This window comes from Cygnus olor, chromosome 9 (assembly GCF_009769625.2).
Source record: "Cygnus olor isolate bCygOlo1 chromosome 9, bCygOlo1.pri.v2, whole genome shotgun sequence".
In the NCBI taxonomy this organism is placed as follows: domain Eukaryota; kingdom Metazoa; phylum Chordata; class Aves; order Anseriformes; family Anatidae; genus Cygnus; species Cygnus olor.
Window position 1 is genome coordinate 14,115,509 of NC_049177.1, and position 25,487 is coordinate 14,140,995.

General features: G+C 35.6%; 1 protein-coding gene across 4 annotated transcripts in view; it reads right to left on the bottom strand.

Annotated features, from left to right (window-relative positions):
* OPA1 (OPA1 mitochondrial dynamin like GTPase) overlaps positions 1-25,270 on the bottom strand; it is a 52,956-nt gene extending 27,686 nt beyond the window's left edge. The window contains exons 1-20 of one of the 4 annotated variants that reach the window (XM_040566815.1): positions 25,081-25,270; positions 21,468-21,786; positions 21,052-21,148; positions 19,771-19,878; positions 18,488-18,541; positions 17,764-17,831; positions 12,072-12,182; positions 7,282-7,335; positions 6,718-6,822; positions 5,688-5,774; positions 4,647-4,760; positions 4,207-4,287; positions 3,702-3,776; positions 3,325-3,396; positions 3,074-3,173; positions 2,380-2,510; positions 1,800-1,872; positions 1,636-1,708; positions 1,208-1,323; positions 492-556 (exon numbers count right to left, since the gene is read on the bottom strand). In XM_040566815.1, the coding sequence (XP_040422749.1) occupies positions 492-556; positions 1,208-1,323; positions 1,636-1,708; positions 1,800-1,872; positions 2,380-2,510; positions 3,074-3,173; positions 3,325-3,396; positions 3,702-3,776; positions 4,207-4,287; positions 4,647-4,760; positions 5,688-5,774; positions 6,718-6,822; positions 7,282-7,335; positions 12,072-12,182; positions 17,764-17,831; positions 18,488-18,541; positions 19,771-19,878; positions 21,052-21,148; positions 21,468-21,786; positions 25,081-25,109 (1,932 nt within the window). In that variant the 5' untranslated portion in view covers positions 25,110-25,270. The remainder of the gene's footprint in view (positions 1-491; positions 557-1,207; positions 1,324-1,635; positions 1,709-1,799; positions 1,873-2,379; positions 2,511-3,073; positions 3,174-3,324; positions 3,397-3,701; positions 3,777-4,206; positions 4,288-4,646; positions 4,761-5,687; positions 5,775-6,717; positions 6,823-7,281; positions 7,336-12,071; positions 12,183-17,763; positions 17,832-18,487; positions 18,542-19,770; positions 19,879-21,051; positions 21,149-21,467; positions 21,787-25,080) is intronic. The other 3 variants (XM_040566817.1, XM_040566816.1, XM_040566818.1) reach the window with 3 other exon arrangements.
* Between the last annotated feature and the right edge of the window lie 217 nt (positions 25,271-25,487).

Genomic DNA, 25,487 nt, shown 5'->3' on the forward strand with positions numbered 1-25,487 from the left:
CAATGTATGTGCTTGTCATAAGCTACCCTGGTTTACCATGCATCTTCCCACCCATCTCTTGCATGCCTCTGGCCAGGCATGGCATTTGAATATTCAGGGTCTCTATAAAAGAATTAGAGAACGGGATCATAATTGTTTTGTTACTCTGTCTGTTGGAAAGAGCAGGGAATGTAACGTCTCTTTGTCAGTTCTATTAATCATGATCACAAAGAAACAGATGTATTCCTGTGGGCAGTTTAGGTCAATTAACTGTATACTAGATGAGTGAAGGACTTGTTAAGCATTAAATTACTACAACTTTGAAGTGTGCTATGGGAGAACTCAGTATTTCCTTCCCCTAGAATAGTTTATACTGTCCTCACATTTTAAAGTGTTGGTAATTTATGCTAATTTTAAGAAACCTTTACAAATGAGATTAAAGGGCATGAATTTTAACCCACAGTCTTCAAAGCACTTTCTAGCAAACAAATTAAGCCAGTAGTGTAATTTACCCTGTCAAGCTCTCGCAACCGGGGGTAATTATTCTTCCATTCAGTCTCAAGATTGAAACGTGTGGCTGCAAAAAGAAATCAGAAAACAGGCCTTAACTTTTAAATTGTCTACATGCGCTTCATGATTATTTTTAGAAATTTATATTTTATTTAGAAATTTATATTTTATTTAGAAATATTTATAGTTTAGAAGTTACTAAAATTGCAACAAATATTGCGTATGACAAACCTTCCAAAAACTTCAAGTGCATCTATAAATGAATGATTTTTTTTTCCACCATCTGTGCTCATACATTGTTTCTACAAATTGCAGGATTCACACATCACAAAGTGGAAAGGGTGGCAAGAGTCCCATTCAACTTACAACTCTGCACTGACCCGGCTGATCAGATGGTATCTCTACAGAGAATGCCATTTCAAACACATTTGAAGGTAGTGGAAGAATTGTGCTTTGCCCAAAAAAGGCCTGAATTTGTTTTCTTCATAATTATTGACTCCTCCAGCTTTTACAGCAAGTCCTTTACAGCACGAATTATTTTTATCGTGCTTTTGTAAAGATTAAATGAAGCAATTATCATGTCATGAGAAGTTGTCATCATACAAAATATATAAAACAATTGTCCAAGCATGATGGCAAAACAGCATTACATGCTTGTGGAAGAACTGTTTTAACAGCAAGTTGCTATTTCACTTTGTCTTTTGAAGTCGATGTTTACCTTTAAAAGCATCTGCTTGCTGCTCCACAGACTCTCTCACCATTTTCCAAAAGCAGTCTGACACAGCAAGACTTAAGTTTTTTGTTGTCACCTGGTGTGCCTTCAGCATAGATGTCCTGTAAAGAAAGACAGCTATAGGAAACTATTCCATGCACACCCAAGCTTCCTGGACCCCATTTTCTCTTCACAAGAAGAAAGCTTTGCTTTTTTCTTTCATCCTCTCATCCCTCTTTCTCTCCGCTCACTGACAGTGAGTATTAGGTATCAAGACTAGCTTTGTCACCTCAACAAGGTACTTAATATAAGCAGAAAACATCTCAAATAGCACTTCTGCATTGCAATCTTTGTAACATGTTCAACAAGAAAAACTAATGCTAGCATTTACCAGCACAAGCCCATTTTAGTAAAAGGAATAAATTCCAACATACTTCAACAACTTGGAATTTTGAAAAAATTCCTCTTCATACTCTTTAATAGATTCAATGCTTTCACTGCTGTTTCCTGGAGAAAGAAAAGAGTGCTGCAACAGTTCTATTTAGACAGTTTTCTCTGCTATTAAAGAGAAAATAAGCAGAGCCAGAGCTCTCTTTACCTTTTCCAGTAACAACTGCAAAATAACCCAAAGCTTTCATTGGGAAGAGTTTGCCTTCAATTATCTGCTGGATCTATGAAGATAAAGGATAAAAAAAACATGGTGAATTTTGCATAGAGATATTCTTTCCTTCAGCGCAGTTTTACAGCCACCTGCATATGTATGTAAGCATAGACTACTCTAAGAAGCAGTTTGTCAAGGGACTGTAAGTTCTACTGATATTTAAAAGAAAAAAAAAAAGAAGTATAAGAAGGCATAAAACAAATAAGGCAGAACATCACAAATCATGATATAAAGTGAAAAAGCCTATCCGAGAATACCCTAAAGCCTTCCCAGCAGGTTCCACTTCCTGAGGTCACTTACGTGAAAGGAATCACTACAAAAGCATGCTGTACCCAAGCTGTAACTTGACTGAAATCATGTCACTGACCACTAAAAGCAAAGCCTAAGAGAGATTAAAACAGAAACGACTTCAAAAAAATATCATATTGAATAGAGATCAATAATTTTGACAGCCTCAAACATTTTTATGTGTGTGACTTTAGCCATCATAACATGAAAATAAAAAGTTTCAACTCACCCTGCTTGGGCTAGCCACATTTTTCTCAGCAAGATCAACTTTAGTAAGCACAAAAATCGTCCTTTTTCCTTGGGGATCCATTTGGCTGACTAAGTCTGTGACAATACTGCGTTCTGCATCCACTGATCCATCTAAAGTAAACAGTTATATTTTAGGGACTATATAAGGTGACTCACAGTACTGAAGATATGGTAGGCATCAAATAAGTTTCATATTACAACTGTAAAACAGTAAAATTACACATGTATTTAACTTCTGGTTACACACAGTGAAAACTTGCTTCGTTCCTAGTATCATAAAAATTTCACTTCATTGTACTAGTGTAAGTTCCCACCAAAACTAAAAGTTACCCTACTTGCCAGCTTGTTCAAATATTAATCTCTTTCACTGTCTGTTACCTCCAAAAGCAATTCTGTAGAAATCTTGAATTTGATTACTATCACCATTTTCTTTTTAATGATAAAAATCTTATCAAAGCTTCTGCTGTCACTGACAGAAAAGATGCCTAAATTTACAAATACATAGCATGCTGCTTTGTACACTGTATAAATTCCATGTATGGAAATAAATATATAATCAGGAATTTTCCAAAAGGAACGTAAGAATTAGAATTAAAAACAAAACAAAACAAAAAAACAATCAAAAAACAACAACAAAAACCTGACACTTGGATATCCATCTAGATTCTTGTTACCTTGAATACAAAGGATGATGGCATTAGGATTCTGCATGTAGGCCTTGCTGATGCTAAAGATAGTTTCCTTTGTATCCGGAGCCATACCTGATGTCACAGTCTTTTATACAGAGATATATATTTAAAGGAAAGAAGAAAACAGAAAGATATAAAAAAGGAAAAAACAAACATAAGAACAGTTAATGTTCTCAGTAATAACATTACTTTACTTACAGATCTTAAAGATTTTTTTTTAAACACTGCATACTTACACTAATTACTCCAGGTAAATCAACCAATACCATTCTCTGCAAACCAGGACCTTTCACACTTAAGGATATAGTCTGTGAAGTAAAATTGAAATTAAATATTTATACATACACAGAGCTACTTTGTATGTACTTAACACACAAAATAAACATATTTACACACACTTTAAGCCAGCAAGTCTGCAATCTTAAATAGGAGGTCCAATTTTATATGCACTTATTTGTGATATAAAACTGATTTTAACAGTTCAAACACACTTTGTGTAGGACTAAGTATTAAGTATATACAAATTGGATTTGCTGTAGTCTGTTATTTGAAGAATACTTATAAAAGATATACACGTCATACATTTAGTAACAAGTATCTGTACAAGCCTTACCTCAGTGCTAACAGTGCACCCTTCCTTCACACTATTTCTCATTCTGATTTCTATTTCATTTCTCAAAGCTGCAAGCTGTTTCAAGAAAAAGCAAAATATCAGACATAATATTTCACCCAACCATGACAGAAGAAAAATGACAAACATAAAAAAAAACCCTTTACTTAGGGATTGTTCAAAATCTGTTCATAAACATGAACGAGTATGTCTAATACACATCTGAAAAACATGCATGTTGAATAACTAGTTTGGTAAATGGGGCACTAAACTGCAGATTACCTGCAGACCCTTGTATACTCCCCAGAATGTCTTCTCCTACATCATTCTACCCATCTAAGTACTAGCCAAAAATCCTATTAAGAGATAATGTAACATCTAATATCATGCCTTGCCCCAGTCAACATACTTCACTCTAAATAAACAGGGGCTAACAGCCCATAAAGATACAAAATTTTCAGAGAATTAAAAATCACATTAACTTCCAGTCACCTCTTTTTATACTTACATCCTCTTCCTTAGTCAGATCAAACTCCCGAGAGCTGTCTTTGAATAAAGCCACATGGTGGGGACCTTCGCTAAGGGTTACCTGAATGGTAAAAGCCTTACTTGAGAAAGCATGGTAAAATTAACATGGAGAAACATCAGAAGTACATAACATTTACATACTTCCCACTGCAGGCAGACATACTTATGTACTGCTTACTCATTACAGAACTATTTATACAGTGAGAACTGTAAATACAGGAGTACTTACAGTAAGAACCACTACTATTCTGGTAGTACATACAGATCCCATATTGGCCTGACGAAGTTTTCTCATTAACTAACAACTCACCTGCTTAGATAGAGGCCATTTTATAAATGAATGTTCACATTCAAGTAATGGCTTAATCAGAGATAGTACAACACAGTAAATACTGATTAAGAGATTATGACATTTCTTACCTTAACAGGGGAACGTGTCATCATCTCCCCAGACCCCCGAGGGAATATACGGGCTTGAGCGATCATTTCTAACACACTGGTTTTTCCTGCACTTTGATCTCCAACAACGACCACCTTAAGAGAAAGTTTAAACAACCACTGGCTTTCAGCAGACCATTTTGAAAGCTTAGACAAAAGCTGACCAAATATATGTTAATCCCTACCAATGCTGGCTGTGTTATGTTTGACAACAAAAACATTTGTTTAAATATGAAGAAATGTTAACTTTTATTCAAGCAAAAACTTTGAATTTTGCTTCAGACAGCACTGTCCATACAGCAGCCTATGGGCCTAATCTGCCAGGCCATCTAATGACAGGAAGAAGTGCTTGCTGTTCTCACAGCAGCCAGTGCTTCTCTGCTTGTGCATAGTTCTTTCAGTCAGGTGAAAGGCTCAGCATTAGTCATCTGGTAGATGCTGCTTCTGCCTGGAGAAGGCCAAGACTTGACAACTTATTGTCACATCCCATCTTACCAGCTCATTATAGAAGCCACCAATGCCAGAGGTGGCTGCACAAGCAGGAAGCATTCCCATCTCTCCACTACACCAGCAGTTAAGACGAGGCAACCTCCTCCCCTCCAACAGCAGCACTACGGTGGGGAATTAGCTGGGGCACCTTTACCTTCTCAGCTCTACTGATACAAACCTTAAAAACACCTTTTTTTTTTTAAACACAAAGTTGAGGAGGCTGGGATATACCGAGTGAGACCATTTAAAACAAAAGGTTGATAACAGCAGCAATATCCAGATCCAGACAGGGTTATATCTGTAAATCAAGGCAGACTTAACATATTGCACTGGTTACTCTCAAACTTCAACACTTAAAATGGGCAATATGTATTTATGCAAAACCCTTGGAGATCCAAGAAAACAGCCTAACTCTAACTCTTAATTATATTCCAGGATAATCCAGTGTTCTATCCAATTGTAAGATCAGTCTTTAAGTTAAAAGCAAAGCAAAAAAAAAAAAAAAAAAACACAACTGATTTTTTATTGACTTACTCGAGGTAGGTGATCTTGAGTGTTATAGCTGGCATCATAATCAGACAGGATATCAAGTACTTCAGAATACATATCAATCAAAGATTTCTACAAAAATAAAAGCAGAAAGAATACACTCAGCCAACTAACAGAACAAATATTGGATTTCAGACAACTTCATCTGTACATACTATAAATTCATCCGTAAAAGCATGTTTATTTTCTCCTCAAAGAATAACAGACAGTTAGAAACTTAAACTATATATACTGCAGCACAGATTTGTTTTATGAAATACAATACCATGTAAAGTCACCCCTTGCCTTCTGCGGATAAACATACTACAGCTGCAGATGCATTGTGAAAGAAGAAAATCAGGGCTCTTAATATGCAGCACAAAAGTGCAACAGGGCTCAGGCTTCACAGCTTCCAAGTACAAAGCTGAACTGAGTTTCTTCCATTACACACCTAGATTTAAGTTTTCAGTTTGTTGAACAGTAAGCATTAAGGAAGGTATTGAACTATCAACTTCGTTCTGTAAAAATAAAATCTTCTTGTCTTCAGGTTTCCAGAGGAAAGATGAAGACCCATATTGATCAAAAGCAAAAAGCATACCTGGTTAAATCTCTGTGGATTTATACAGGACCATTAAAAGATGTTTCCTGACTCTGTTACTAAATTCCTACCAAATTCAGTAATGCTCATTACAAAGCATGGAGGTACCTGATTGTGTGCGTAAGAAAAACTGGAAGCATATTTATTAGCAAATATAGTGAAACTACATAAAAACAAACAAACAAAAAATATCCCGCAATTCATATTTTCCATTTAGGTAAGTTATTTAGAACTGATAATCTTTCTGCTCTTCAACTGAACCCATTTCCCAAAGTAATATAGTTCAAAAAATCTGGTATATAAAAGCCTTAACATGTCAAAAAAGCATAGAAGTGTTATAACAAATGGTAAAAGTTCATATATTAATTAACAGATAAAACTTAGAATACCATCACAGAAAACAATGTATCTCTATACTAATGGTTAACACATAAGTACCTTTAACTTCCTCTGATGAATTCCTTTGTCATCTCTTTGCAGTACCAATTTTCTTAATTCTTTGTTCTCTTTCTCTAGTCGCTCAAGCATTCGTTGGTATTTGAGCTAGAAAACAGTGGTACAAATGTAGTGTCAAAATTATGGAATTAGTACATTTTAGCAAAGTTTTAAGTACAGTTTAGCAAAGTTTTACTTATGAAAAACAAGTTAAAAACTGAAATATCAGTTGTAATGAAGCAGCACTCCACTCCTGGCATACTCCACATTTAAGGAATCTACAGCACTGAAAGCAAGGAAGGTATTCTGGGACATTATGATTATGCATTTCCCCTACTCCTACACTCCCCTCTTACATTCAGTCAGCCCCTGTCAAAGAAAGAACAGATTATATTGACCTGTAGTCTGGGCCAACATGATTAACCCTGAATACTGAAGTGTGGTTTTTAATCTTCCAGTTCTTAATTTTTACCAAATATCTTATATTTCAGATGTATATTAATCTAGTAAATCTGAAACTGCTGCACACAAATAATTACTTAAGACATCAGTAACTCAGAAAGTTACCTGAGTGCGTAGAAGTTCTTCCTGAAGTTGATCAATCTTCTCTTTGTCAGAAACCTACAAAGAAAAATAATCATGGCTACTAACACACTGTTTAGTTAATCCACTGCAAGTAACCAAATCATAAACTGAAAGCTTCATTTCACATAAGATTGATTTTACATGCATTTTAAAGCAACTAAAATTCTTCAATTTGCATTTAAAATTTAATGCTGATGGAAGGTTCCATCTGCAACAAGAGGATCACATGAAAAGGTCTAAACTCCAATGCATGCAAACACAAAAACTAACCCTTCAAGATTTTGTAGTAGGAAAGTGGGCTTAGGGGAAAAACAAAACTTTGTATGGTGCTTGGTTTTCTGGTCACTAGCCTAAATACAATTATGTGATCAAACCCCCAGGATCTCTTATGCTTATGTCCTGAATTAGCATGTACTTGATAAGACGCAGTCACTAAAACACCTGCTTGTTACAGAAAGTACTTTTCAGGTGAGTGTTCACCATTTCTGAAACTTTCAGGGGATTTTTATTTCAGATTTATTTTTCAGAATTATAAACCTAAACATTCATGTTCAACTTCATAAAATATAGTTCTGATAGTCTTGAAAGGTAGTTTTAGATTTATTTAAATTACTTTAAATAACTGGAAAAATTAGGTTATTAGAACACAAAACATTTTGAAGTTCAAGTCATAAATGCAATAGAGACATTTTTAGTCAGATACTTTTCAAATTGGTTCATCAAGATGTAATAGACAGTTGTTCAAATGAATCCATTTTTAATATCATAGACAAAAGCATGAACCGTGCAATACAAATCCATATGGTGTAAATCTTTACAAGCAACATGAAACTTAATGGTTGACTGATGTAATTAAATTTAGAAAAAAATGATAATTGAAAGATTCTTTCACACTGAAAGAATGAATTAGGTAAAAGCCTTAATCTCTAAATAAAGCTTGTAACATTTACAACTCAAGTTAGCTTCACATCAGAAAGACTGATTATCTAACATGCAGATGACATCTGTCATTTAGAGAATATAAATCAATTTTGTTACTATAATTTCACTCTAGTTGTTACAGATTAAACAATAAATCAAAATTATTCATATTGACAACATTAAGGTATTAAACCTATAATACACAGGATCACGTATGCACTTTACAGGAAGCAATCAGTTGATATTTCCATCAACATCCAGTTGTTTTCTTATTCACAAGCAGCAAAGGGCAAGTATTGCAAATTAACTTTCTTTTCTGCTGATTAGTTAAGTGATAGCAAGAGTGCATCAGAAAGGGAAGTTTAGCACACAGATAAATTGATGCCTGCAGCTACAGCACAGTGTATGCAAATGTTTGTTTACATATATACACACTTCAAACACCTAAGAGACATAAGGGGAAAATAAAATTAGAAAGGCAAAGAGAACAGCGTAGTGTATCAGAAAAAGCAAGAAAATAAAGGAAAGAGAAGGTGAACAAAGAGTTTCCATTTGGTGCAGATTTTCAAAGCAGCTAGCATCTTCCCGCTTTCTGCTCTTAAACAAGCTCTTTCTGAAAGTATTTCTGGGGCCTTGATGCATCTTTGAAGAGCATACTTACAGGCGGATTATTTCTAACCACATGAGCAATGTCTTTTATGTGCAGTATACTTATGTTAAACACAGTAAACAAAAATATTGCACTCAGCTACACATTGCAAGATGTGAAGCAAAGAATTACCTAGCACTAGATGATAATTCTGTCAAGGACAATTAGGTAAGTTATGTTAAAAATACACATCATTCTAGAACTGCTCGTTATGTTTCAGCTTTTGGTTCAGGTATCCTTTGAACATTTAGCTGCAATTAGTATATACAATATTTTCAACATATTCTTCTTAATCACAGAATCGCAGAGTGGTTGAGGTTGGAAGGGAGCTCTGGAAATCATCTAGTCCACCCCCCCTGCCAACCAGGTTCACCTGGAGGTCCTGCATAGGATGGCATAGGATGGCATCCAGGACGGCATCCTTTCAAGATCTCCAGAGTAGCAGACTCCACAGCCTCTCTGGGCAACCCCTTCCAGAGCTCCGTCACCCTCACAGTAAAGAAGCGTTTTCTAATATTGCTAAGTATTTTTTAATTAGCCAATAAAAGTTAAAACTACCATAACATTCTGAAGTACTAACAGTCAGACGTGACTAATCTGGGATTTCTATTCACTTAAAAAACAATGATAAAAACTTAAGTGCCAAAATACCTCTATTTCTCTCTCTCTATATATATATTTACACACAAAGTTTTGTTTAATCCAGTTCAGCCAGGTTTGGACATCGAGATGCCTCCTTCTTTCCACAGTGCCATCATAAAGACTTAGAAGAAAACTGTAGGGCCATTTTTAATCATAGATTCCTGCACATAAAGATGCAGATACCTATTTACTAAGATTAGCAGAAGCTCACATTTTATTCTTTTATAGTTGCTCACTTTGCACAGTGATTTCTTTCCAGCAACTTTTGTCACAGGTTGTATAAAATAAGTATGTGCCTCTGAAAATTCAGTACCTTTGAAACTACTATTTATTCTCTAACTAGACTATAAATAATTCTAAATTGATCTTCAACAGAAGAACTGCAATCATTTCCAGTGTTATAAATGAATATATCAATACCTACACAAAACACAAGAAGCAACCATGCACATCACAGCTATACAAGAATAATCAATTACACTGCTAAATATTTATCAAAACACTGACAAAAAACAACAGGAAGCAATTACATTTTTGCTTTTAACACCCTCTCCTGATTATAAGTTGAATAATAGTAAGAATTATCTCATAACTGAAGCAGATTTAACATCGAGTAGTTAAATTAAAATAGAAAATGTGCAAGTAAATCAAGCAACAGAACTTCAAAGAATGGAAATGAAACAGTAATTTTCTCTAGCAGGCAGGCAAGCAGAGCCAATTAAGTTAAAAAAAATAAACAAGGTTAGTTTATGCCCCAACAAAATGACATGCAATGACATATTTCAATGACAGTAACAACAACTTCTTCCAAAGATGAATTTGGATAAATGAATCTAATTTATAACCTCATGTCAATATATTAAAGAAAATATTTTACCACATCTTTCAACTTACTTCAAGCAAAAAGATTATATATATATATTTGGTGTATACCAAACACCACACCTGAATGCTAAATTAAGATTTTTTTTTTTTTTTATATGCAAGGGCAGTTAGATTTCCAACACTCAGAAAACACAAAGAAGTACCTGCCTTGGAGGACAGGATAACACTTAAAGGGATAGCCCTTACAGCTATTACACAGCTTGGGAATTGTAGAATTAGTTACAAGAAAGTGCTAACAAGGTAGAATTTCCATCAGAAACGAATGTAATATCAAGCTAATTTTTTCCCCCAGTTCCCTTTATTATGCCAATACATTTTTATATATCAAATAATGTATTGCTTTTACGTCTTCATATACTTGATCACAAACTTCAAGCTACTATTCTATACTCTAGCGGTCTGAATAAACAGTACACAATCTGTCAGAGGCTGAAGGAGTTACCCCTAATGAAAAAAAAAAAAAGAGGACATGAACAGATAGAGAGCATTTAGACCACTGAAGACATCTCTCCTCTCCTACTAAATACTCATTTGGAAGGGAATGAATGTGAGGATAGAAAAAAAATCCCTCTGACTCTTGTAGGACACCTTTTGAGATAAAAAATCATCTCAAATAATTGCATTTCCATTGTATTGTTATATGATGTCTAGATTCACAACTGATGATAGAATACATCAGAGTTATGTTAAATCCAGAGATAATATTAGCTAACTAAATTTCAAAAATACTTAAATTTAAAATGCTAGTATAGTTTCAGAGAACTAATTGATTTAAGTGATTTCCTCTGTTAAAACACTGCAAGTCATGAAAACCGCAGCTATGCAACTGCTTAGAAGTTTAATTCCCATTTACTGTGTTATTCTTTCTGTGGGAAGTATCTTCAAATATACAGAAGAGTAAGTACTGTATCCAGTGCTCAATTCCAAAGCTGTTCAAAGATATGAGGAATCAAATATTTTTGGGGGTACTGAAGCAAATGATAAAGAAACGTGGTTAAGAATTGTAGCTATAACAGAATAGACTACTAAAATATCCCAAATTAGGAAGTATTTCCAATTCGCCTCAGCTCTATAACAATGAATAGTTCATAAATGAAGTAAGTAAAGTCACTTGTGGATGTTCAACAACCACAGTGTATCACTATAAACTAGGTTTTAAGAGAGACGATAGACAAGCAATATGTTTGATGAACACAGAGTTTTTAACGGGAGTATTTAGAAACAATTTTGCACAGGCAATTAAAGAGCTGCTGTCACTTTCAGATTTGTAACGTTATAAGCAGGAAAAAAATGTTCCCAGAGATATATTGCCTACATATAGCTATACTCTCAAAAGATATAGCTATAGTCAGCAAGTAACGGCAGAGTAAGTAAACTGGATATTTATTCACATACTTTCCTTAAATACACTTTTTAATATATCAGCTTTAAGTAACAGTTTTATAAAGGTAGAGAGCATTCAAAGTGATACAAAATATTTGTTCTACTTTTAACACTCTGCTTGAAAAGCAATTTGGTTAAACTGAAAGAGAACTATACACCTGTACCGAAGTTGTCTATAATAATCATTTGGGCCCATGATTTAATTAGAAGTTAGATTTTTCTATCTCATATGCAGAAGGCTGAAGCATTCGATTAGTGTGAACACAGTACATATTGTCCCTTAAGCCATCACCTTTCGCTTCTGCTGGTACGAGCCCGTGTTATATTGGCCAGCGGCTCTGCGTGCTTCCTCTTCGTGCTGCTGGATTTGTTGTTGTAACAGAATGAGTTCACCAAGCAGGCTCTGCCATGAGTTTATAATAAAAAGGAAAGGAAAAAATTGGGGGTGTAAGGAGAACAAATTTAAACCAAAGGGCATGACAAAGACAGATGAAAAACAGGTATGAATGGGTCAGTTCAAACAAAAGCGAAATATTATTATCAAGATCTCCTGCTAGCTAGCTGGGACTGGATACAACCAGCACAACCATGTACCTTGCAAATCCATGAAGAACAAAATAAAAACATTTAGCTAGATTTTAAAAATATTCAATTTTAAATGAGCACCTACATCTAAATAAATAAATAAATTAAAATTCAACCAACATTGCTATAAAACATTGACAAAGGTTTCAGGATTTCATCTCAACTAAATAATATCAGAATTTCTTTAGTATCAGCAATTTTTCACAACTTAACCATGCAGGTATTTAACTAGGGTCTTTTGGATACTCTACACAAAGTGGTGCAGAACAGTGAATCAGCTCAACTTTGTCAGTAATGTAAGAGCTCTCATTTTGTTCTTGCTCTCAGCAACGCAGACACTTTACAGAAAGATGACTTCTCCTATGTAGCCTTCAAAGTAAGAGAAGCAAAACAGTTTCTAAAGCATAAAGATAAAGCCCTCTCTTCACTTCTGTAACAATCTGCAGTTTAGAATAATGCTATCATAATCCTCCCTGATCACTTCAAAATCCCTGCAATGCAATGCTGATTTCTTAACTATTCAGCATTTCTGTGAAGCTTAGATTTCTTCTCTTCTTCCTCCATGCCAAATATTCCTGCAACAGTAAGTTGTCTTTCAGAAAGTCTACATTGGTTCAAAGATACTATACTACCTTCTACTGGAATCTTACGTACAATTTATTTCAGAGAATGTAGATAAAAGAAAAAATAAATATTCAAATTAAGGTCTTTAAAAAATGTTACATCTTCTAAGAAAACATTCAGTAAAATGGGGTTTCAAAAATGTACTACAGGAGTCAAAACAAATCCTGGAATAAAACTTTGATGTAAAGAATTCAAGCCATCTACCATTAATTTATACATTAGGTGCACGAAATACACACACAGGCATGTACACAGAAGGATAAACAACACAGGAGAGAACGGATAAAAGAAGAGACAATCAAATGACCAAATGTAAACGTTTGTTAAATAGCAATTTGTATAACATTTCTAGAATAGAAAAATCCTCACATTTGTATTTTATTGAACCACTCTGAGATTTATTAACTCTCTTTATTGGAAGATGGGCAAACACATGTGAACTGTGCCAAGAAATTGAATGAAACAAAAGCAACCAACTGTTCAATTTCACTTCCATACAGCATCAGAGCTGTATATATAGAACACAAGCTATACTTAGTATTAGAAGAACAACAATAATATTTTACCTTTTCACAAGCAAGGTAATTAATTCTCAATGTAACCTGGCATGGTTCCTTTCAAAATTATGCTATTGGTCAAGAAAATACCAGAAAAAACACTGAACAAACCTGCCACGAAGGCCCTTTAGCATTTAAATGAGCACTGTAACAGAAGTTGTTTGAAGTCACCAAGCGTAACTATTTGACATAGAATTACTTTCCAGGAGGTCAGGTACCTCTGACTGTTACTCCGTAGCAAAATATGAAAACCCTTTTTCAAGTGAAGTCACCCCCACTTAATAGAATATTCAAGTTAAAAGGGCAAGACTGCTTCTCAATAACACTTTCTTTTTTGTATATATCAGTCAATAACATTGTTAACTTTGTTTTCTATTTCTTACTACATAAGTTACAAACAAAAAACAAAACAAAACAGAATCAACCAAACAACAACAACAAAACAAAACAAGAAGCGGCTTGAACAGCACACAGCAACACACACAACACCTAGCCTGGTATGAACTGGGATATAAATAAAACTTTTTACATCTCCCTGCCACTGTTCCCCCCCAGCCCTCAACTCCCTAAATCAGTCATTCCTATGTAAAACTAATTATTTTCTAGAATAAGAATTTCATCTAGAAAATCAATGCTGATCAATTAATGGGATTTAAACTAAAATTGTTTACAAGCGTTATCAATCATCTTATCAAAGAAAGTAGAACAACACTAGTTGACAAACTTGGTGGCACAAACTCTGGAAAGCCATCATGAGAATCTGGGTGCACAATAAATAAAATAACCCAAAACAAGCGCTGATACTGTAACTGCAGATACTTTAAAAAAATCAAAACGCATTAGTTTACATTAAGAGTTAAATATGTTGTATGTCAGTTGGATATTTTTAATTTAAAAGTTCCTCACAACTGAAGTATGTGTGCCCCATTTTCAAGAGCAACCAGAGCCCATGCCTTGTTAAATTGGGAATGAAACTGGGCAATGAATATAGAAGAGAAAGTTATGTAAAGTTACGTAAACTTTGTCACACAATTTACAAAGAAAACAACAACAACAACAAAACAAAAATGAGAAAGCTAAAAAAAAGATTAAAATAATCCTACTACAAGAGACACACTGTCAGCTATACAAAGAATACCTGAAAACGGCCCTGGAACTATATAAGCAGGAATTTACAAACATATGGGCATCAGTTTTCCTGTCCAGCATGTGTGTGTTCTGGAAAGCTATCCATACAAGGGAAATAAAGAAATGCCTGATGCCTGCAACTTTGTCCACAGTAATATTACTGTCCACACTTGATAACTACAAAGTTATTTCTTACTACTTTTCAAGAGCTGCAGATTTTAACTTCGTGGTTTTTTTTTTTCCCTACAAGCTGTATCAGCATGTAGTTTTGTTTTGATGTAGTTTTTTTTGGATAGGAAGGAGGTTTATATGGATCACAAAGATTCTGTAATTTCCTTTATTTTTATGCTCACTTGGACATCAGCCAGCCAAGTTCCAGAGAAATAATTAGTGGACAATTTGTCCTTATGGATATATTAATCATCAACAACAACATAAAAAGAAAATGTACGGAAGAAGCATTCCCGAAGTTAGGTCACAAAGAGGTCATAATCATACTATATCACAGAACTGGAACAAATTCACAGTACAACGTTATTTTCACCCGAACTGCCACATGATGGGTGGAACTGATATCCAAGTCAAGTCACATTCCTTTCCAAAACCTCTTTCTCATGTAGAATTCCTGCACTGCTGCTTCCACTTACTGAAGGTGACCCTCTGCTGGCTAGGCAAGGCACTTTAGTCATTGCCAAATCCTCCACAGTGAACCAGGTTCTTAAGGCATGAGATTGTATCAAAGTGACAAAGGCCGAGAAAGGACTGTATGCCTGGATTTGAATAATATACATTGAATTATTTATTTACCTAGCTTCTAAGCCCCAAATCAAAAGTTGAGTTGCATTTTGGTTATAACTCAGATTATAAAGAAATTTTAAACTTTGGAGCCTGTTTGCCTTAATAGGAAGCTGAAACTCTTAAAGAGGTTTTTTTTTTTTTTTCTTTCCTGTTTTGGTTTGTTTTTTGGGGAGGGAAGATAGGCAAGTACTGCAAAATAATTTTCCAAGAAGGCAATACTGCCATTTCAGTGAAAGTCTGAACTATTCCCACAGTAAAAAACACACAACACAATAAAATGTTTTACTACACTGGAGCTTTGTATAGCCATCTTCTTTCTCCGAAAGCAAAATTTCTTATTGAATCCACATGGAAACAGATTTAAATTCCATTTATTTAAATTACTGATCTGAGCACTCCAGTAATTTTAATTTTGTTTTCTTTTCAAAGAGTTGTACTTTTTGTATCAAACAAAAAAAGTTACCAACTAAACCACACATTAGCTGGAAAAGTAGTTTGTTCTGGACAATTTTCACTGGTCTTACGCTCTCTCTCATTCTACAGAAAGTTTTATAGCCCTGTCTGCGGACAATGCCTAGTAACAATTCTACAACAATTCTACAGAATAGAATTCTTTCACATAACAAATCCCTGGACATTTGCCATTACTGATCTTTCCCTAATGAAACACTGAAAAACAGCTCATCAGCTGATCATAAGACATACTTAATATCATAGCATTGTATGCATCCGTACAATAACAATTTTTAAACTGGTATTGATTGGCAGTGAAAAAGCATTGTATGAAAAAAGGCCATCTTACTCATTGTCTAGAAAATAATATTGCTTGCCAATAAAGCAAGCGACTGTGGTATGTTAGCTATTCATATCTGTCTTTTTTGAAATGTTATGACCAAAAATGATCATACTAATTAACAAAGCAACATCTTCTAAGTGGAATTTGTCAGATATAATTGGAATTACAAAAATTATTATGGCAGACTAAATTTTAAAACTCAGACTGGTTTAATATGGGCTGATATTTTCTCTACTGCAACTACATTTTTGCTGGCAACATTAAAATGCAGTGGTCACTGTATGTGAAAAAATGGAATAATAAGTATCAGTGATAATACTAGCACTCAGTAAATCAATCAATTAATTTACTTGCTGATGACAATAAATTAAGATGACCATTTCTTCACAAATCCACAGTTAAGGGATGTTTTTTGTTTTGTTTTAAACAGTGAAACCTGTGCTAAGCAATCATTCAAGAGAAAATAATTTTCTATGTATGGACAGCTTACTGACGAGGGGGAAACAAAACCTAAATTTATTTCTTACGTAGAAATCTGTCAGTGTTCCAAAGGGAAAAAAAAAATATAAGAAGCATGCTTTGTACAGGTTTCATTGTATTTCATATTGCCATGCAGAATGAATGTAGAATGTATACATGCCTGCATATACAGAAATGTCTTTCACATAAAACTCTATTTCCAGTTCAGCAAACATTTTTTCAGTTGCAAAAATAAATATTTCATAACTTACAAATTCCCCAATATGTACCACTTTCATTCTTTAAAAAAAACAAAAACAAAAAAACACAATATACAGAGGAAAAATGAAAAGCCTTTAGAGAATGAGCAACGTTACCATCAAGGATTTAAACAGAAATAACATCTACTATTCATTAAAGCAAAAGATTTAATTTTAACTTCTTTACTTCAAGGAAAAGAAGCTAACACTATAAGTTATTTAAATACAGTAGCATTTTCTTTCCATGAAATTACAGTAATATTTTTTTCCAGGAAATCTTAAGAAAAATGTGATTATACACTTTTTAAATAAATTAAAAAAAAAGACTTCTTTTCAAATAGAAATTCTTTATTACAGCAGAGATCCTTCAGTAAGAATCACAACTGTGAACATGGCAACAGAAATGGAGTTGCGAGCAGAAAAAAATGAAAATAACTATAGAAGCCTATAGCAACTTCAGTAATAAGCTATCAGTTCAAATGCTACTGAGAGCGTGTCCTGAGAAATTCCAAATGCACACAAAATAACTAAAATGACCTTCTTAGAAACCAAGTTTCTGAAGAATGTAATACCTAAAGATTTTTGTGACTGCCTAGAATTTTCCTTACACCAAAACGTGTTTAGCACTATACTGTTTATATATAAAAAGACCAATGCATTCTCTTCAAAGATAAATTCTATTAAGCTGCTTCAAATAAGTATCTACAACTAGCTGTTAAAGCAATTTAAAAAAACTACCTGTTATTAAGAGATTCATATTTGCTTGAGAGTAATTACCTTCTTGTACTGTTTGTCATTGTCATATCCCTGGTCTGTAGCTCTGAATGCTGTTTCTCCAGGAGAACCTAGGACACAGTTAGAAAAATTCATTACAACATGCAAAACACACTTCAAAAATTTTAAAAAACACCTAATCAATGTAAAATAAACCTACATATTATTATTACCCTATGTATTATTAAATCAATAACCTTGCTATCAACCCAAAAAGAGTCACCACAAATAACTGAAAACAAAACTCAGTTTAAAACTCATTTGAAAATTTTGTATCAAATCTAATTTGCGACTCAAAGTAGTTATCATCAAAAGGGAACAGACAGCGTCAGCTAGACTATTTAATCTCTAAAAGCTTTTTTTTTTACTTTTTTTTTCTGATACACAAGATGATAATACAAATTCAATTGCATCATTGTAATGATATGTATATATATATATATATATAAATACACACACACACACATTCTTTTCTACTCTAATGACGTTTTCAAAATAAGCTTCCTACAAAAAGCATCTGCTAAGGACTATGATAAGTATCAACTACTCATTCTCACAGGGGCAGATCTAAGAATTTTTTAAAATAGTTGAAAGGTATTTGTAACTCAAAATTAATTGCTGTGAATAGATGTGTTTACACTGATATTCACTCCTCTTAGTACAATAGTGTTTTAAGAGTTTGCTTTAAAGAGGCAGGTTAGGGGCAGTAAAAAGGGCTTTTACACACCTAACAACAGAAGTAGATCAGAAGCTCCTATGACTTCACTAACCAAATTGTAACCTGTGAAAAATCAGCAGAAGAGGGGAAATAAAAATTATAAATACAAAACAAAATGCAAAATAAAGATGAGGGATCTTTATCTCATTTGGAGGACCACAAAACCATAAATGGCAACTATGCCCAGGTGAGTATGCTAACAAATTCCATTATAATAGGTGATACCTCACAGTACCAGTCAATAACACACCACAGTTTTAAACAGGCAAAATATATAGGAGATTGTCATCTACTTGTCAGTCTGTTAATCTTGATCCCTGCTGAGTTTGTAGTGAGATGAATTAACTAATTCCACCACTAACAGTATTTTAAGAAAATGAAAACACACGCCTTAGGTACACTGTTATGCAAATATTCTCAAAAACACCTAAAGCGGTGACTACGATACCCCAGAGTTATAATCTTTCATAACTATGAATTTATGTTGTTTGGTAATTATTAAGATATACATCAGAAAGAATCTTTCATTCTGTTACAAGAAACACTGGGTGAAGTTTTGAGCTGTGCTAAAGAGCAAGTCAGATAACGATGATGAAATCAATCATTTTTATATTTAAAGTCCATTCGTTAGAAATGTCCTATTTAAATCTAAAATTTGAAAACTTCTAAGTGTACTAGTACCTGGACACAGTGGATTGACAAACCATGCCCCTGTTTTGTGAAGGACTTAGAACTCCCACATACTGCATTGAAATGCAGCCCCTACCTAACCTGAATCTCCTAGCAAGTCTTTCTGCCTGGACACAGCTCCAGAAGATATCACTCAACTCAAAGATGACCCAGGTTACAAATCTCTTACCTCACATGCCTGCAACATTAAGCACCATCATTCTCTTAATTATCCAACTCTGTCCTCCTATAACAGCTATAGCATAGTACTGTTGCTACTGTCCACTGCCACTCACAACTTCTGCAAGTTCCAGCAGGACACTTGCAGCTTCTATGACTTACTGAAACAATTAACTTTCTATCTGTTTGTTTAGAGGTGAAAAAGAATTCTATTTTTCTATTCACAGTCACATTTTGGTTCCCAGCACTTGCTAACAGAATTCTTCCCTTTAAAAATCCATTACACTTACCTGTGTCCATACCACTTTGAGATGAGATATTCAATGAAAGGCATGCATTTTTGAGGATCCACTTTCTTTTAGCATCAAAGGACATAGCTGTAACCTCATCTTGTAATATCTTATGTTCTCAAAATTAAAACTAAGCTGAAAAATTAGTCTCACCAGGAGAAAAAAATCCTTTCAGTGAAGCGAAGCTCTCTCCAATCTTGTCAAAGTCAGGCAGAAGTTTGGCAAGGTCATCGGCATCAGGAAGGGCTTTGATAATTTTTTCTAGGAAAATAGTACAAAAGCTAGTGAGCAGTTTTTCTCTCCTACTATTGTTGTGAATAGGAACAGCTTAGGCTATAAAACCTTGTAACTGTTCCGAGGCATACCTTTATCTTTTAAACTTTTTTAAATTAAATAAATAATTAAAAGTTGCTTTCCACATACACCTCCTCCCATTAGTGTTGGGAAAGAATATCAGATCTGAAAAAACAACTGCTTTTTTAGACTTTGAACTTTCTGATAACTTGGTTGCCTTATGTACTTTAAATTTTGTACAACTTATTCTTGCATTTCACCACATTTCATGCATTGCCTCACATACTTCAGAGACAATGTTTTTTAAATTATAGGACAGCATAACTATGCTGTATGTTTTAAGAAAAAATTATTTTTCAATTTCATAAATAACCCAATTCTGCATTTGTTTCAAAAAAACACCAACATTATTAATTTTAGAGTATTATAAAAACGTAGTGTTCACTAGCAATCAGAGAGAGAAAACACTTGTCTCAATTCTTCAGTCCCAACATTCAAGACTACCTATGCAATGCTCAAACAAGTAGTTGAAACGTTCACAAACATTTTTTAAAAGAACACTACCTAACTATTCTCATACATAAGAGGTAACTCACTGATTGTTTTTTAGACTTCTATCTGAGAATATGCAAGAAATCTAATGTAACTAGAAGGTTCAGGAAAATAATTTTTTTTTTTTTTACTCTGTATCTTCAAGATAATTTTGCAGATATTTCTATAAATTCCTGTGTTTCAATTAGTTTTTTAATTATACCTACCTTCTACTTGTCTAATTATCTTTTTATTTGTTACTCATTCTTACAGAGAGAACCTTGTGCATAAAACTGCCAAAACCTGTCCCCTTGGTCATGCCGGAAGTCTGCTTTGAACAATGGGAGTACATGACAAAAGAAAGGACCAAGAATGTTCTCAAATGAAAAGATGAATTATGGAACTTCAATGCTAAATAATGCTTAATTTCTTCAGACAAACACAACGATACAAGTAACTTGCTAAGACATACCCCAAACACTTCATCAATACAAGCTCACCCAAATCACTGCTATAACACTACTATTACATTGGATCCAGGCACTAAGAACCACACCCTTGTGTTTAAGTTGTGCATGTGCTACTGTAACATTTTAGCTTTTGTGATACCGAAGTCAATATGTTCGTCAAGCTCCCAGATGAAGTCAGGAACAATCCACTTATAATCATCAAGATCAGGCATCATGTCCTTCCACTGATCATATGTCTAATACAAAAAGGAAAAAAAATACAGTAGAAATAGAAGGAATGCACGTAGACAAGCATATGAGCCATCTATTGAAAAGTAGTACCTACACATAAAGCATAATAACCCACCATCTTTTAGATATGTATAATATTATTCAGGTCTTTTGAAATCTATACTAGTTCTCTCAACAATCTGTTTTCCAATTTCACTCATCTTTCTTTTCATTAATTAACAGAACAATGATATTCTGTATTTTTGTGGGTTACCAAGAATTAATGTTCTGAAACCTGTAACAACAAAAATAAATATGCATAGAATATCCTCCAAAGATAAATACCTTTTTAGCTGTGTAACCACCACCTACAGCAGATCCTAATATAATGTAGCGAATTCTGAGAAGCCTTGATGCTAGTCTAGCTAGCCAAAAGTTCCTGTAGGACTGGTATCCGTACTTTACATTTAAAAGTTTTGTTTTGTGAAAGGGAAGACGATTAAGAGAAGAGAACTGCTGAATGGATATCCTTAATGGAGGTCTTTGAAATTTTGAACTTGGATAGTAGGGATGATGTATACTTCGGGAAACAAGATGCAAATTTTGAAGTGGTGATTTTCTTTTTATTCCATAGTTGCTCTTTGCTAGACTCCGGCAGATGACGCTAAAAGAAAGGAAGAAAAACTCTCAGTAACAGATATCTTCAACATACCATTAACTCAATAACCTCTTTAGAAGCAATTCACATTACATTGTAGCTGGTTACAGATAAATTAGAGCATCATTCTGAATGTCCAGCAATCATTGCTATGCTACCAGGAAAAAAAAAAAAAGCTGTAAACAGTATTAAAGGGTATAGCATTTCCAGTGATTACAGAAAGAACACCTTTAATCCCATTTATGAACTCTGTTGTTAGGTGAATTTAATTTCTACACTGGATTACGACGAATCACGTCAATGGTAAAACACAGTTTGGCAACCAGTATCTAAGAGTCCACAGATGACTATGATCAACTTGGATCATAAAGGAAAACTTGATAGTTTGGCCTATCTTGTAAACTAACTTTCAGAGAAACTAACTTTTTTCAGACTTCAAAAAACAATATGCAGACAAAAACATCCTCTGCAAAATACATGTTACTTTTCTAGCAAAGTTGATCCTCCTGTGGAGTTGAAGGATGCACTTGAAGAAATCTTTCAGTTTCTTTAATTTTCTGTGGTTCTAGGCTTACAGCATTATTGTTTTGTCTTGTGTCATGCACAGACAAGATTACTTCTGGACATGCTTGCACCGTGTTTGTTGAAGACTTCAGTAAAATAATTCAGATTTAAACACTGGGAAATTTCATTGTGAACAATTTGATTCTGAAAACAGAACTCAGGAATTAATACGTTAAAACAATGAACCTTATCAACTCTGCCTGTATTAAACTACATACACAGGTTGGAATAAAGCTACTTGTACACCTTCACTTATGCTATCTACATGCTTTAGCATTTTGAGGTAGCTTTGCTAGCTTATGGAAAATACAACAGAAGAGTTAACATTAAACCATTTACTGGATGCAAAATACAAGTGAAGTTACAGTTCTTGAAATTAATGCTTGTTCCTTAAAGCTTTTTTCAGGATTTGTTATATTCTCCGGTGTATTTACTTATGAAGAGAACAAATGAAAAAGTAGAAAGTGCTTCAAACCATTAAGAAGGCAAATTATTCATCCCATAATCCTTAATCATTTAATATTAAGGAATTTTAAAGAGAATACATAAGTGAATCATATGAAATTGAAAAAAAGCTCCATAATAAATAGTCCTTTCCCTGAGTCTTTCTGTGTACTACCAATGACATTCTTTCACAGGCATATTCTTTACCTCCAAACAAGTGAAAGACTTCATTATAAAAGCACTTTTGACACAGAAATTGAGCATTTGGATGAAAAGTTAAAAATCAGTGATGTTTACTTCTCTTAAAAAAATGCAGATGGTGTATGTTTAAAAATTTCCTTTAATGTAATGGCAACCTTAAAAATAAAAAAAGGAACTCCACCAACTGTTCTGCAAGTCCTCTTTCATAAAAGTCAATGCAATTCTGAAATTTACCCTCTTGCTGCTATAGTTCTGAAGACTATCTACGCTCTTGCAGCAAGAAACTCATTATCTAGCAAAAGCATAATAAGCGGGAACAGAATAACCCCTCAAGCAATATCAAGTACCTCCTCTTTGACATGGAATTACAAAAGCATCAGAAATAAACCGCAGATAGTACCAATACAAAAAGTGGACACACAGAAATAAAAAAGTGAAAATGCCCCCACGCTAGAAATATTTTAACTCCTGCTTTGGAAGACAGTTTTGATCAGGGTGTGGTACGCCACGATGAAGCAAGCTAACTGTGCAGTTCTTCCTTTTGTTGTGTTGTCACTACCATTGCGCAGATATTTATATTTTTCAGTTCATACTATTGCAGCCACTTCTGGTTATCGGCCTTCACCCTGATTAAAGGTACTTTTATGGTACATAACTTTCTTCTCTGCGATTGTTCTTTTAAAATATACTGTCTTGTATTGCATTCGTTCTGTACTGATTAAACTGAATGAAAAATTGTATTCCATCAGAAATTGTTATGGCAAGAACTTGATCAACAACAACTGCCTTTTGAGTGCTATCTCATGTAAAGACCTATCCACTTTCCTTCTACATATAAAATCTTATATTAAAAACAAACAAACAACTCCATTGTTATTCCAGAAGTTGTTTACTCTTTCCTCTTCCTGCTGCTAAAAGTGACAAAAAAATTAACTGAAGATCTTCACCGAAAGTGCAGTGACAATGAAATGAAAGCCAAATCGACAGTACTAAATGAAGCGTTCCATGACTGATAAACATAAAGCCTCTGGAAAACTGCGTTTAACAACAAGCAAACCACAAATTAGCCTTCCAGACACAGGCAGCTCTGCCATTAGAACCTGCCTGAATACAGGCCTGTGACCTGTCTACGTCAGCATTGCACAGAGTATAGATACTTTGTTAAAAAAGAGCAAAAACCAGTGGTCTGTTACTAGGATATCCAAGCATTCTAATATAGTAGGATATCCAAGCATACCTAACATCTTATGCATATTCTTCCAGTTTAAGAGTTTAAAAAAATCCCCCCTCAGCCGGGACAAACTTTCCGTAAAGACATGCTATATATACTTCTATTAATTATAACGTGAAAGAATCTTTCATAGAATCATAAAGGTTGGAAGAGACCTCCAAGATCACCTGGTCCAACCATCACCCTGCTACCAATGTCACCCACTAAACCGTGTCCCTAAGCACGTCCAGCCTTTCCTTGAACACCCGCACGGACGGCGATGCCACCACCTCCCTGGGCAACCCGTCCCAATGCCTGACTGCTCTTTCTGAGAAGAAATGTCTCCTCATTTCCAACCTAAACCTTCCCTGGCGCAACTTGAGGCCATTCCCTTTAGTCCTATCACTGGTTATCTGCGAGAAGAGGCTGACCCCCAGCTCCCCACCAGTTCCTTTCAGGCAGTTGCAGAGAGCAATAAGGTCTCCCCTGAGCCTCTTCTTCCCCAGACAAAACACCCCCAGCTCCCTCAGCCACTGGAGTGTACCCCAACAAAAAGCACGGGGCTGTTTTCCCTCACTCAGCACTGCCACAACATCTACGGAGGAAGGCCGGGGGCTTCCAGCCGCCCTGCGACATCGCTCCTGCGGTGACACCCCGAAGGAAGGACACCCCTGAGGGACGACACCCCAGGCCCCGTTCCCTTCCCGGGCACAGCGGGACTCGGCGGGCCTCAGGCCTCCCTCCCTCCCGGCTCGGGGAGCCCCGTTCCCGGCCCGTGCCGCTCCAGGCCGCGGGGCACGATCGCGGAGCGGGGCGCGGGGCCGAGGCTCCGCCGTGGCCGAAGGGAGGCGGCGGCGGCCGCCCTGCCCCGTGCCGCTCACCAAGCCGCCGCCGCCCGCGTCCGCCACATCCTGAGGGCCGGGAGGTGCCGGCAGGAGGCCGAGGAGGAGGAGGCCGAGGAGGAGGAGGCCGGGCGGCCGCCGCTTCGCCTGGCGCCCCCGGGGCCGCCGCGGCCAAGGGCAGGTGGAGCCGCCGCCGGCCTGCCAGGGCTGCCGCCGCTTCCGGCCCCGCGGCTCGCTGCGGAGCGCCCGGCCAGAAACGGCGCCTGCCTGAACGAAGGTTCCGGGGGTGAGGAGAAGGAGGAGGAGGAGGAGGAAGCAGGAGGTTTGGGAGCTCTGTCTCTCTGCCCACGGGCAGGGGCTCCCGCGGTCAGGCCGTGTCTGAGGGGTGCGTGCCCAGGCTGCCCATGCAGACTTCCAGGGTCAGGGGCTTCACCTGGCCCCCGGTT